The following is a 12,305-nucleotide window of genomic DNA, read 5'->3' on the forward strand; positions in this document are numbered from 1 at the left end:
CTATAAATACCCGTAAGCCTCAACTATCGACGTGCAGTTGGAGGGAAAATTTCCCCCGCTGTACCCAGCACTATATTGGTCATACTTTACCATATTAATTAATAAATTGATTGCTGCTTGAATATTGGCCTAGTCAAGCTTCTCATTCATAGCACTGGCCACACTGCTGCTGACACATGCCAGGATTCCATTGTCCTTCTTGGCTGCCTGGGCACACCTGGGCTCGTGCTGAGAAGCTCTCGGCCAGCGCCCCCAGGTCTTTTTCTGCGGGACCATTGCAAACTGCACAGAACGGTCAGTGGAACGTGGAGAGTTTAATAACGACTCGAGGCGGCCCGGTCTGCCTTAGGGGCTCCACGCTGTGACCCAAGCGCAGGTGTAACCTCTCTCCTTGGACGCCATTCCCACGCCATTCCCGCTCCCTCACGCTCCCAGCGGGGCGCGGGTCCCAGGGCAGGGGGCGGGGCCCGCGCCCCTCGCGCTCCTCGGCCCATGGGACGAGCGCGCGCCACCAATGGGGAGCCGCGGGATGGGCGGGGCGTGGCGGGGATTGGCTGAGGCCGTGGGGCGGGGGCGGGGCCCGGAGGGGCCGGTGCCGGTGAGGGGCCGCAGGTGCGGCAGAGGCGGAGCGGTGGCGGCCGGGGTGACTGCGGGGAGCGGTGTGAGAGAGATCCCGGCGAGAGAGATCCCCGTGAGAGACATCCCGGTGAAAGTGATCCCGGTGAGAGAGCGGCCCCGGCCCCGCAGGTGAGTGCGTTCTTTCCTCACCGTGTCTGGGATCAGGCCTGGAAGGGAGCCAGTCTTGTGGGCAAAGCGGAGCGACGAGCCGTCTTCCCCCCCATATCGCTTCTGAAAAGAAGCCTGCGGGGGAGGACTAAAGGAAATGGCCTAAAGGCGAAATAGCGGACATTCGGATTTGATGCGAGAGAGTATTTTTTTTTTTTTTTTTTGCTGTTGGTGTGGTCAGGCGTTGGAACAGGTTGCCCAAGAGGAGGAGGATGCAGAGGGCATGGCCAGGCTCAGTCCGTGCCCAGGTAAAGGATCGGCTTCCCCGTGATGAGGCACACAGTCAGTCCATAGCTCCGACTGTAGGATGATGATCTTTAGCATAAGAAGTGTTTGATCAGAATGAAAGAAAGCTACAGAGAGAGTTAGGTAGTGCCGAGTAAATAATTCTCCGTTCCCACTGATTTTTTTACTAGATGGGATTTTATCTTGTTTTCTGTGGTGTAAATGACATATATAGAGCAAGAACTCTGGGCAGAAGTATCCAATTGACAAGGTCCCATACCGATAATGTTACAGCAGTATCAATTTCTCAAATTAAAATGGGCAATTAAGTTATAAAGGTTTAGGACAATGTGGTGAACCATTTTTTTCCCTTTTACATCTACGTGTAAATAATAAGCGAATTATTATCTATGCATCTTAAAAGAAATTTCCAGTTAGCAAGAAGTTTAATGGATTACTTTGACATCAGTGTTTTGATTGTTTTGCTGAATGTAAGTTCATAGGGAATTAATTGGTGAAATTTTTTTGCTTCCTGTCCTCCACCCCTAAATTTTGTGTCTGAAGTCTATATAATAGATGTTAGTAACTTTTATTTGTGATTCTCTTGTAGAGGCATAAGAATTGTTGAGAACCAGCTGGAGTAATAGGATTCATATTTTCTTTCCTACAGGACATAATGGCAGCCCATCAGGAGAAAAAACTTGCTGAAGAAAGAAAACACCAAAACATGCAAAATGATGCTAAAGCATCTCAGGGCCAGTGGGGAAGAGCATGGTGAGAGAAGCCAATGACCCCAAGTAGTCCTTGTACTTCCAGTTGCTTCATTCTTACTCTTAGAGATTCTGTATTTCTTTTAAACTTCCTTCTGTTAATAACAGATTTTTGTGTTGCCCTGCTCTGGAAAGTTCATGGGTAATTTGCAGTAGCAACAAGTGCTGAAGAAGAGCTCTTCAAGTTTTTTAAGGCAGAGAGTTTGCCAGACGGTTTTGTGTTAAAACACACTCCTTGCAAAAAAGAAAAGCAAATCATAAAAATTGGTAAAATTTCTGGTTCCTTCAAGGAAATAAATATTTTCTGAGGTTTGGAAAACAGGCATTCTGGCATCTGTGGCATTCCCAGCTGACAAGTTCTGCTGTAGCAATATTTATGACTCATGTCCCAGTTACCAAAGAGCTGGGCAGGTATCAGTAGGGCATTGTTCTGCAGCTGGGAACAGCAACAGTGGCACAGAAAATTCAACGCATGGCTGTCCGAGGTCTGTCTTTTCCAAGTTTCCAAGCTTTGCATAACGTTCTTGGGATTCCATTATCACTTCCAACTGAATGGCACCAGTTAGAGCCCTGATTGCTATCAAAAAATGTGAAGTCAGTAATAATAATCTGGTTTTTGGAGGGGAGATTTTATTTAATCTCTTGCTCTGATTAACTAGCATAGTTTTAGAGCAGTTTGTGGCAAAGAATGTTCCTTGCAGAGCTTTTCATGGCTGTTTGACCCCCAGACATGTCTGTGCCCTGAACACATTTTCAGTTTTCATCCAGTTAAATCTAGAAGGTGCAGTGAAAAAATTGTCTGATGTAACTCATCTGTCTGAAACCTGGGGAGACAAAATGCTCTGTTTTGGATTACAGGGAGGTGGACTGGTTTTCCTTGGCAAGCATCCTTTTCCTGCTGATGTTTGCACCACTGATTGTGTATTACTTCATCATGTCCTGTGCCCAGTACCAGTGCTCTCTGACTGATCCACTCCTGGACTTGCTGACAGGGAATAAGCATCTGTCTGACATCTGGAACAGGACTCCCATGCTGACCTATAGGGCTGCTGCCATTTATTCCCTTTGGGTTGCTTTCCAGGTACATTATTGACTTATGATCTGGATGCAGTGTCTGGTTTCTCCCACAGCTGTTGGATGAATCCATTTACACAAAGGATGGTGGAATGTTCCACTGGCATTTATTCTTTGATGTTTCACAATTTCCAAGGTGTTTTGGAATCCAAATGAAGCCTATGTACTTGGAAAATAAGTATAATGGGAATATACAGAAATATTCTTTGTGTGACATATTCCTTAATGAGGTTTTTAAGAAAAAGCAGCTATATAACAACAATACCCATTTGTTTTAAATTAATACACAAGAAATAAATCAAAATAAAAGGACAAGGATCTGAATGTAGTTACCAACTGTCCTGCCTCCCCACCAAAAAAGGATGACAGCCTTAGATGAAATACATCTTTAGAGCTCTGTAGAGTAGCTTAGATGTATTACTAGACTAAAAGCACAACAGCTTTTGCTTTTTTGGCTTACCCAATACTTACTAGAAACTTAAGATAAATGTTATATTTGGTATATGTATGTGAGGGATAGTGTTTTGAGGAGTTTGTCTTGTCTGTATTTACTGTGAATACATTCTTTTTTTAGGTGCTTTTGTACGTGTCCATTCCTGATTTCTGCCATAAATTTCTCCCTGGATATAAGGGAGGTGTACAAGAAGGTGCTGTCACCCCTGCTGGTAAGGTCTTCCTTGGAATACATGCACACCATGCAATCTTCTGAAATGATAGTATTTCTGTTCTTAGAGTCTTTAATGACCCATGTGCAACCAGAGGAAATGTGGACATAAATGCTCTAGCCTTCCTCATATGTTCAGTTCAAACAACACTAGAAAGCAATCTAGGTCATCTTTTAGAATAAGTTATAGCATTTCTATCTCTTGTAATTAATATAACTGTTGATCTGTTGGTAGGCACCACACCAGCAATGGAAAAGTACTGGTTGATAGTTTTAGCACTTAAAATTGTCAGTGGACTGGTGGTATTTGACAAGATAATTTTACCTGCTCAAGCTCCATTAACCCAAGGGACTTGGACAAAATGTGTGATGTGAACTGTTACTGGTGGCTTGTCACTCTAGTCAGTTGTGGGAAAAGTCTAAATTCAGCTTTGTGAGGAGAAAAACTCAGCATAACAAAGCCTAATGGGTGCAGTAGAGTCTATTGGAACTTTCAGGAAATTGCCTCAAGGTATTTAATTGAGCGATGAGGAGAGAGAGGTCATTACATGAGCCCTTGGTTGAGCTTCTGTGTATTCTGTGCATACCCATATTAATTAAAAGCTGTATTAATGCAGGGTTGCTAACACTCAATTTTTTCTTCATATTTTAGGTGTCGTGAATAAATATGAAATAAATGGACTTCAGGCCTGGATCATTACCCATGTGCTTTGGTTTGCAAATGCTTCTTGCTTCCACTTCTTCTCACCTACCATCATTTTTGACAACTGGATCTCTCTTCTGTGGTGTGCCAATATCTTGGGATATGCAGTGTCCACCTTTGCAATGATCAAAGGCTACTTTTTCCCTACCAATGCAAAAGACTGGTATGTGGATTTTAGTAGTGAGAGAATACTAGGTAACAGATTAAAATTGTTAAAAAAAATCAGGTATATAAATTGTATGAAAAAGTACATTTCACTGGCACAGAGAGTGTATGGCAGTGATTCATTGCTTCACCAGCACCATCCCCTATGTTTCATGCTGCACACCATGGGTCTGGCAGCCTCAATGTCACAGATACACCCATCCTAAAAATAGTTAGACTGTTCAGAAGTGTTACCAAGAGTAAACTCGGGCACCTCTGAAATTCTACAATTTATGTATATTAATGTAATGCTTTGGTTGGGTCAGTTTGTGTTACCTTGCACAATGTTACATGGTTTTACGGTTTTTATTATCGCTGCATCAAATTAATCTGAATTGTTTAGTCAGAGTAGCAATTACCTGTATTTGTATATAACCATACACATTTCTAATTTTTTTTACAGCAAAATCACTGGCAACTTCTTCTATGACTATATGATGGGGATTGAATTTAACCCTCGAATAGGGAAATGGTTTGATTTCAAGCTGTTCTTCAATGGGCGCCCTGGGATTGTGGCCTGGACTCTGATCAACCTTTCCTTTGCTGCCAAACAACAGGAGCTGTACGGTGAAGTGACAAACTCCATGATCCTTGTCAATGTCCTCCAGGTAAATTCTGAGGAGGAAATTAAGAAACAAGTTTGGAAATAAGCTAGTATGAAAGTAAGAAAAAAACTATTCCCTTGAAATGAAACTGAGGTATTTTTTCCTGGCCTGAAACAAGCTCATTCAGTTCAGTGGGACTTCTTTGGATTTATTCCCTGATCTGTGTAAATGGAAGCCTGCTCAATAGAAGCTCTGTCCCTCCTCTTTGTAACCTTGTGAATCTAAGCTGAAGAGAGATCATGGTCAGCTGTGAGTTCACTTCCCAGGTGTTTGTCCTTGAGTTGTATACTTGCCTTAGTCATCCTATTATTGCTGTATCTGTCTAGAGAGATAGTTCTTCTCGACTATCACATAAATACAACCCACCTGGATACACAATATCTGAGTTCAGAAATGTCTGGTTTTGAAGTGCTAACGTGAAAACATCAATGAATTTTGAGATCATATCACAAGGCAGCACAGACAGTAAGCTGATGCTGTTAAACAGAGTAACTGGTGACAGTGCTCTGTTATTAATGTGAAATTATTCTGTTGCAGGGTATTTATGTTCTGGACTTCTTTTGGAATGAAGCCTGGTACTTGAAAACCATTGATATCTGCCATGATCATTTTGGATGGTATTTGGGCTGGGGTGACTGTGTTTGGTTGCCTTACCTCTATACTTTGCAGGTAAAAATGTGTACACTGTGTATTTGTGCAAAGAGGAGTGAAACTTTCCAGAAACATTCTTTCTAGCAGTTTAATTTGTACCTGAAATGTTTCTATGTAGTCCTACTGTTGAGAAATTATAGCAACATTCTTTGTAACAATTCTGTAGGAAGGCTTCCTGTCCCTGCATGGATTTGACATCTTTTCCTCTCCTGCCTGTTTTTTGTGCCTGTTTCTGTCATTGACAATTGTGTTTGCATACTTTCCTACATCCTTTCAGTTCCCTTTCTTTTTATTCCTGCTTCTTGGGGGTCTTTTGGTTAGTGGTGGTTTGTTTGGGTTTTGTTCCTTGGGTTTTTCCTTCTGTCTGGTTTGCATCCTTGCAACTTTTCTCCTCGTGTTTCACAAAGAAGTGCAATTTTGGAGAGAGAAAGAGAGAAGGAAACTCTGGGATGCAGAGTGTTCTGAAAGTTTTGTGCAGTTTTACTATTGCAGTAGATTTTTCTACTCCCTTCTTCTGGTCTCTTCAGGATCACTGTAGTCAAGGAATTGGTCTGGCATGCTGAGCCTCTGTTGGAAGTAAATGGCTGATTGTTTTTGTGCTCCCCAGGGTCTGTACTTGGTTTACCATCCTGTCCAGCTGTGCACAGCTTATGCCGTAGGGGTCTTGATGTTGGGCTTCCTGGGTTATTACATCTTCAGAATGACCAACCACCAGAAGGACCTGTTCCGTCGCACCAATGGCAACTGCAGGATCTGGGGGAAGAAGCCAGAGTACATTGAGTGCTCCTACACGTCTGTGGATGGCACCAAGTACTACAGCAAGCTGATGACCTCAGGATTTTGGGGCTGGGCACGTCATTTCAACTACACGGGAGACCTGATGGGCTCGCTGGCCTATTGCCTGGCTTGTGGCTTTGAGCACATGCTGCCTTACTTCTACATCATTTACATGACTATTCTGCTGACCCACCGCTGCATTCGGGATGAGCACCGTTGTAGCAGCAAGTATGGGAAGGACTGGAAGTGCTACACTGCTGTAGTGCCCTACCGGCTCATACCTGGGATATTTTAAGGCTAGTGCAGGGGAAAGAAAAAAGAATAAATGTGAGGACGTATCATGTTTAAAGTAACTGAAGTGAGGCACTGAACTGCCTCATTTTTTTAAAAGACTATTTTAATTGGAATACCCCTCTGAATCACCCCATTTCCAAATTAACTTGGAGTTTAAGAAAAGATGCATGTATTGAGACTCCTGAGAAATCCCAAAGCTGGGAGGTGGCCTTACCCTTGATGGTAGCAAGGCTCTGGAAGCAGTTTGCAGTGCTTCAGGAGAGACAAAAAGAGTTCTGTCATCTCTTTAGGAAAAAAGTTTTCTGATGCAGCTGCTTGTGGCCATCAGAACCTACAATTGAGAACAGCTGCAAAGGAGGTTTGGTTGTTGATTGCTTGTCAAGAGATGAACAGTAGAAATACTGAACTGAAGAAATTGTCTGAAATAATTGTTATAATCTGAAACAAAAGTGACAACTGTCATAAATTAGTGCAATTTTAAGCACCTGACAATAGGGAACATGACCAACTGAGTATTATTTTGCTACTGAAACCAGACTTTGTGAAGCTATTGAGCTGAGCTGCTTGGGCTGGAGTAGAGTTACTTTTTCTCCTAGTAGCTGGTGTGGGCACAGTTTTGGATTTGAGCTGAGACAATGTTGATAACACAGGGATGTTGTCACTATTCCTGAACAACAAACACAGCATCTAGGCTTTTTTTTTTAATCTCACCCCACCCACCAGGGAGTCGGCTGGTTGAGCACAAGGAGCTGGGGGACACATGGGCAGGACAGCTGTCCCCAGCTAACCCAAGGAATATCCCAGGCCGTATGGTATTGTGCTCAACATACAAAGCTGGAGGAAGAAGGAAGTGAGGGATGGCAGGAGTGATGGTAATTGTCATTTCAAGTCACGATTACATGTTATGGAGCCCTGCATTCCTGGAGATGTCTGAACATCTGCCTGCAGCTGGCAAGTGGGGAGTAGATCCCTTATTTTGTTTTGTTTGTGTGCAGTTTTTCCTTTACCTATTAAACCTTGTTTATCTCAACCCCTGAGTTCTCTCCCTTTCCTGATTCCCTTCCCCATACCACTGTGGAGGAGGGAGCAAGGAGCTGTGTGGGGCTGTGTGGCATTCACATTCACCCTTCACCCAGGATTTTTCTCCTGGGAAGCTGAGAAGCCTCAGAGAAAAAGAAAACAACAATTATCTCATTTGTTTCTCCTCTGTTTTACTCATGTGGGATGTGTTTGGAGATGACCTACCAATAGGTGATTGTTTCATTGGTTTCTGGTGTGAGTGTTCCACTCATTGGCCAATCAGTGCCAAGCTGTGTCTGAACTCTAGAAAAAAGCATCAATTTTCATTATTATCTTTTAAACATTGTGTACATATCCTTTCTCTATTCTTTAGTAGTTTAATTTAGTATATTTTAATAAAACATAGTAAATTAAAATAATAAATGAGCCGTATGAGAAAACGCAGTGAAATTCATACTTCCTTCCTTCATCTGACGTCAACCCAAATACAACAGAGGAAGGTTGGGTCTGGGAGGAATCCTGACATGTTCGGAATTCCAGTAGCTGGTGGCCCACTCAGGACCACAGGTCCCTGAACACTAAAGCCAGCCATTTTCCCTATGAAACCAAACTCACCAAGGCAGGTTCCTGGTGTCAGTTTGCAGGAGGAGCTTGAGACACTCAAAGAAGCCCAATTTGGAGGTGGTGGCGACTTGGGTCAGCACTGGATCCTGCGCGGTTCGGAATTTCAGCAGGCAGCAGGCCACAGGCACTTGAACACCAAAGCCTGCCTGTAGCTATGATATTTTATGAAAAATCTTTCTTAGGATTTTTCCCTCCTGGGAAGCTGAGGAGGCCCAGGAAAGGAATGTAAACAATAACTATCTGCTGCCGTGGAATGCAACACGTGCATCTTCCATTGGTCCAGGTGGATTGTTTTCACTTCATGACCAATCACAGCCACCTGAGTAGAGGCTGTGAGCAGTCACAAGATTTTGATATTCATTCTATTCCTGTTCCTTCAAGCCTTCTGATCCATCTTTTCTCTGTTCTTTTAGTATAGTTTTAATGTAGTATTTTAACATATATATGTCATAATAAACCAGCCTTCTGAAAATGGACTGAGAACTCGCGTCTCCACACATGGAGAGTTACCAACACCGGCCAGTTGCACTAGAAAACAAAACACACCAGACCAGGTTCCTGATGTCTTGCACGAGGCACTTGGCACTGTCAAACCAGCCACAGTACACTCAGGGTGGCACCTTGGGACTGGGAGGAATCCTGCGAAATTCAGAATTTCAGCACGCAGCCGGACACTCCATTCCACTGGCCCCTGGACAATAACGCCCACCTTTTTCCCTGGGAAAGAAAAGTCAGCAGCCCACGTTCCTGATGTCAGTTTGCAGGAGGCACTTGGCACTGTCAAACCAGCCACACTTGCCTCTGGTGGCACCTTGCACCTGGGAGGAATCCTGATCCGTTCGGAATTTCAGCAGGCAGCGAGGTGGTGGTGCTGCTGCTGAGCGGTTAAGCAAGCTTTTACCTATCAGCAAGCATTCAGGTATCAGAGAGCCTTGTCTCCAGCAAGCTCTCTGTGTCAGGCAGGTGGAAGGACCAGTAGTGATTTTACCTATGCGAAAATAATATGGTTATTCTGTTTTGCTTTGTTTGTGGTTTGTTGGTGCAGTTTGTTGTTTGGGGTTTTTTTGTTTGTTTGTTTTGGGTCAGTGCCGGTAAACCTTAACCTTACAGGCTAGAAAGGGGCAGAAATGGTTCCCTGAAATGCCTGAGGCTGGTTTGCACCAGCACGCACCTATTTAGGTGCTCCCATCGCTCTCCTTCCCAGAGCCGAGGCCAGGCTGAGCACGTGGATCTGTGGCTCTTTTGGCTTCTCCAAAGGACGAGATAGAAGCAGTGAAGTACTTCACATTTGCTGTAAGGATTTGTTAAATACTGCATGCTGGGAACATGAACTATGTGAAAAATTTTGGGATAGACTGGGTTGGGTTACAAGCTGCACATCAAGGAAACTCTGGGGATACACGAGTGTTATGATTTTGCTACGAGGAAATCCAGGCGCTGACAGTGATTTGTGTCTGTGCTTGTGTGTGTCCAGTAGTGACTTTGGATTGCGTTCTTTATTTAAGTGCTGGAGTGACTTGTGTATACAGAAGCAGGAAAGAGCAGAACGAGGGGTATTGGATAACACTGGTGGAAGTGGTCAGAAACTCCCTGGAGAAAACCAGAAACTTCTGATGTGTGAAATCAGGAGAACTGTTTGGAGGAATGATGACTGTAGTTAAATATTTACTTTATGACATCAACGCGTTGCCATTTAGAGCTACTTGATGAACGTGTAACTTACAAGCTGGGATGACTCTAATGCTTTTTAGCTGGTGGAGATCTCAACCATGTTCTGATTGTGTGTGCGCTTATAACACAGCGGAGAACTGAGATTAGAATATTTTAGAGGAAAACAGTATAGATTGTTTATTATCTATGTAATACTAAGGAGATAAGAATACATGGCTGCTACTGGTTGGAAGGCCGGAGAAACTACCATTACTTTGTAAAGGGCGTTACAGCTTTGTCCCATGCCCCTCTACTCAACCCTCACCCTGAGCTCCTAGCTGAGTGTCTCAGAGAGGGTGGTGCCAGCTGTGAAATATCTGCTGACAGCTCCAGAGCAAGGGCATGAATGTACAAGGGCTCTGTGGTGCATTCAAGTGTAAGTAAAACACCTGCATGCCAATGTGGGAACTTCTTTTGTGTCATAAGAGCAGCTTTGTGTGAGGAAACTCTGCTGTACAAATAGCAGGTAATCTCCATTGTGTTATGCCAGCATTGTCTGTCACTGTTGATAGGGGGGGAAAAAGACTTTTGGAATTGCTCATGTATGCCTTCCGGGCAGTGGATGTGATCCCACCCCCTGGCCCTGCCCATATCAGAGGAGAAGGCTCCAGGTGTGGACTGAGACTGAGGGATCAGCCCCAACCAGGCTCTCACCCCTGCTCTGAAGGTGGAGGAGCAATGCAGCAGCAGGACTCTGCTGGGAGAGGCCCTCAGAGCTTTACCACTCTCCAGTGGCTATAGGAAAATCAGGGTGCCCCCGACACAGGGAATGGTTGGCATCTGACTCCATTGATTCAGAAGGCTGAACAATTGCTTTATTACACTATCTTATATACTATATCAAAGAGATACTATACTAAATTACATAGTAAAGAAAACTCTCGACTGTCTCCCAACATCCAGGACACAGCTTTGAGTGATTGGTTAATTAATATTAACAACTAACACCAGAATCCAATTACCAAATCCCTTCAGATAAACAATCTCCATAACACATTCCACATGTGCAGAAATAACAGGAGCAGAGAATAGAGATAAGAATTGTTTTCTCTTCCTCTGAGATTCCTCACTGGGATTTCCAGGAAATATCCTTGGGAAGTTGTGCCTGCCTGCTCTCTATGAAGAGAGCTGTGGCTACAAGTGGTTACCCAAAGGCTTCTGACTGTGCAGCTTTTAGCAAAAAAATTGGTGTCTTCTGTGTGTGTGTGCATGGGTGCTTGTGCAGGTGTGGTGGAGATTTTTCAAAAACAGCATAGCTTGCTTATTATTGAGATGTAGCTAGAAAATGTGAAGTTGTTATGCACTGGGAGAACAGGACAGGGCAGTCTTTTGCTTTGGAGGAGATTGGAACTTTCTCCTGTGTGTCCCTTTGAGCTCAGACTGAGTTTCCAGCTCTGTGATTTTTGGGGACTGGCAGTGAATCCTCACCCAGGGTGGCTGTGCAGGTAAATGGATATGTGAAAAATGATGCAGTAGGTAATAACTAGAAGTGTACCTGAGTTCTGGTTTGTTATGAGATCATAGAAAAGCTTATGACAAGTAAAAAAAGGGTGCAGCAAGTGCTGAGGTTAAATAGAATATTTCCTATGTATGTGCAGTCTTTAGCATGGCAGAGCAGTAAGTACCTTTTGCACGTAACTTTCTTACTCGTGAAGTATTTTTTCAGGTAAAATAGCTTTCATTAGCAAGCTGTGTGATGAAGATGCTCAGAAGGATGGAACCATCAATTAAGATATTACTTTCATCAGCCTTTCCTGATAAATACCAGCATACAGTATAGTAGATAAATAATTAAAAATATTTGGAAAGGTGGAAAATAGGAAATTAATTAAATTAATAATTATATTACTTGCTTTTAACATTGGGTCAATATATAACTCATGTTTCTAAAAATAACTTTAAATTATTTGCCATACCAGCTACTACACTTATTTACCTGTATTTTAGAACTTCACTTGTTGCTGTGATATTTGGTAAAATATTGTTGGAGAAATTAAATATGGTGCTGTTGACTTGAACCAGGACTGTGTATCCCTCACAAAAGGAAGATGGTAACAATCTATATTTATGCACTGATCATTTGATTTTGAATATACTGATTGTTTTGCTAGAAATAAATAGTGGAGTATTCATTTTTACTATTCAGGTATTTACTTCAGTTTAGCAAAGAACAATGTGCTTTACTGATTTTTGATTAG

General features: G+C 43.1%; 1 protein-coding gene across 2 annotated transcripts; it reads left to right on the forward strand.

The window, feature by feature from the left end:
- The first annotated feature begins 579 nt into the window (after nucleotides 1–579).
- DHCR7 (7-dehydrocholesterol reductase) lies at nucleotides 580–7,783 on the forward strand. Of its 2 annotated transcripts, none has more exons than XM_064425976.1 (8): nucleotides 580–747; nucleotides 1,682–1,785; nucleotides 2,640–2,862; nucleotides 3,430–3,520; nucleotides 4,172–4,385; nucleotides 4,830–5,034; nucleotides 5,569–5,700; nucleotides 6,290–7,783. In XM_064425976.1, the coding sequence occupies exons 2-8, from the start codon at nucleotides 1,688–1,690 to the stop codon at nucleotides 6,752–6,754; spliced, it is 1,428 nt and encodes a 475-aa protein (XP_064282046.1). In that variant the 5' UTR covers nucleotides 580–747; nucleotides 1,682–1,687; the 3' UTR covers nucleotides 6,755–7,783. The 2 variants fall into 2 exon arrangements, with proteins under 2 accessions (XP_064282046.1, XP_064282045.1); XM_064425975.1 differs by lacking the exon at nucleotides 580–747 and adding an exon at nucleotides 1,014–1,034.
- The last annotated feature ends 4,522 nt before the right edge of the window (nucleotides 7,784–12,305 follow it).

Source organism: Passer domesticus, chromosome 6 (genome assembly GCF_036417665.1).
Source record: "Passer domesticus isolate bPasDom1 chromosome 6, bPasDom1.hap1, whole genome shotgun sequence".
In the NCBI taxonomy this organism is placed as follows: domain Eukaryota; kingdom Metazoa; phylum Chordata; class Aves; order Passeriformes; family Passeridae; genus Passer; species Passer domesticus.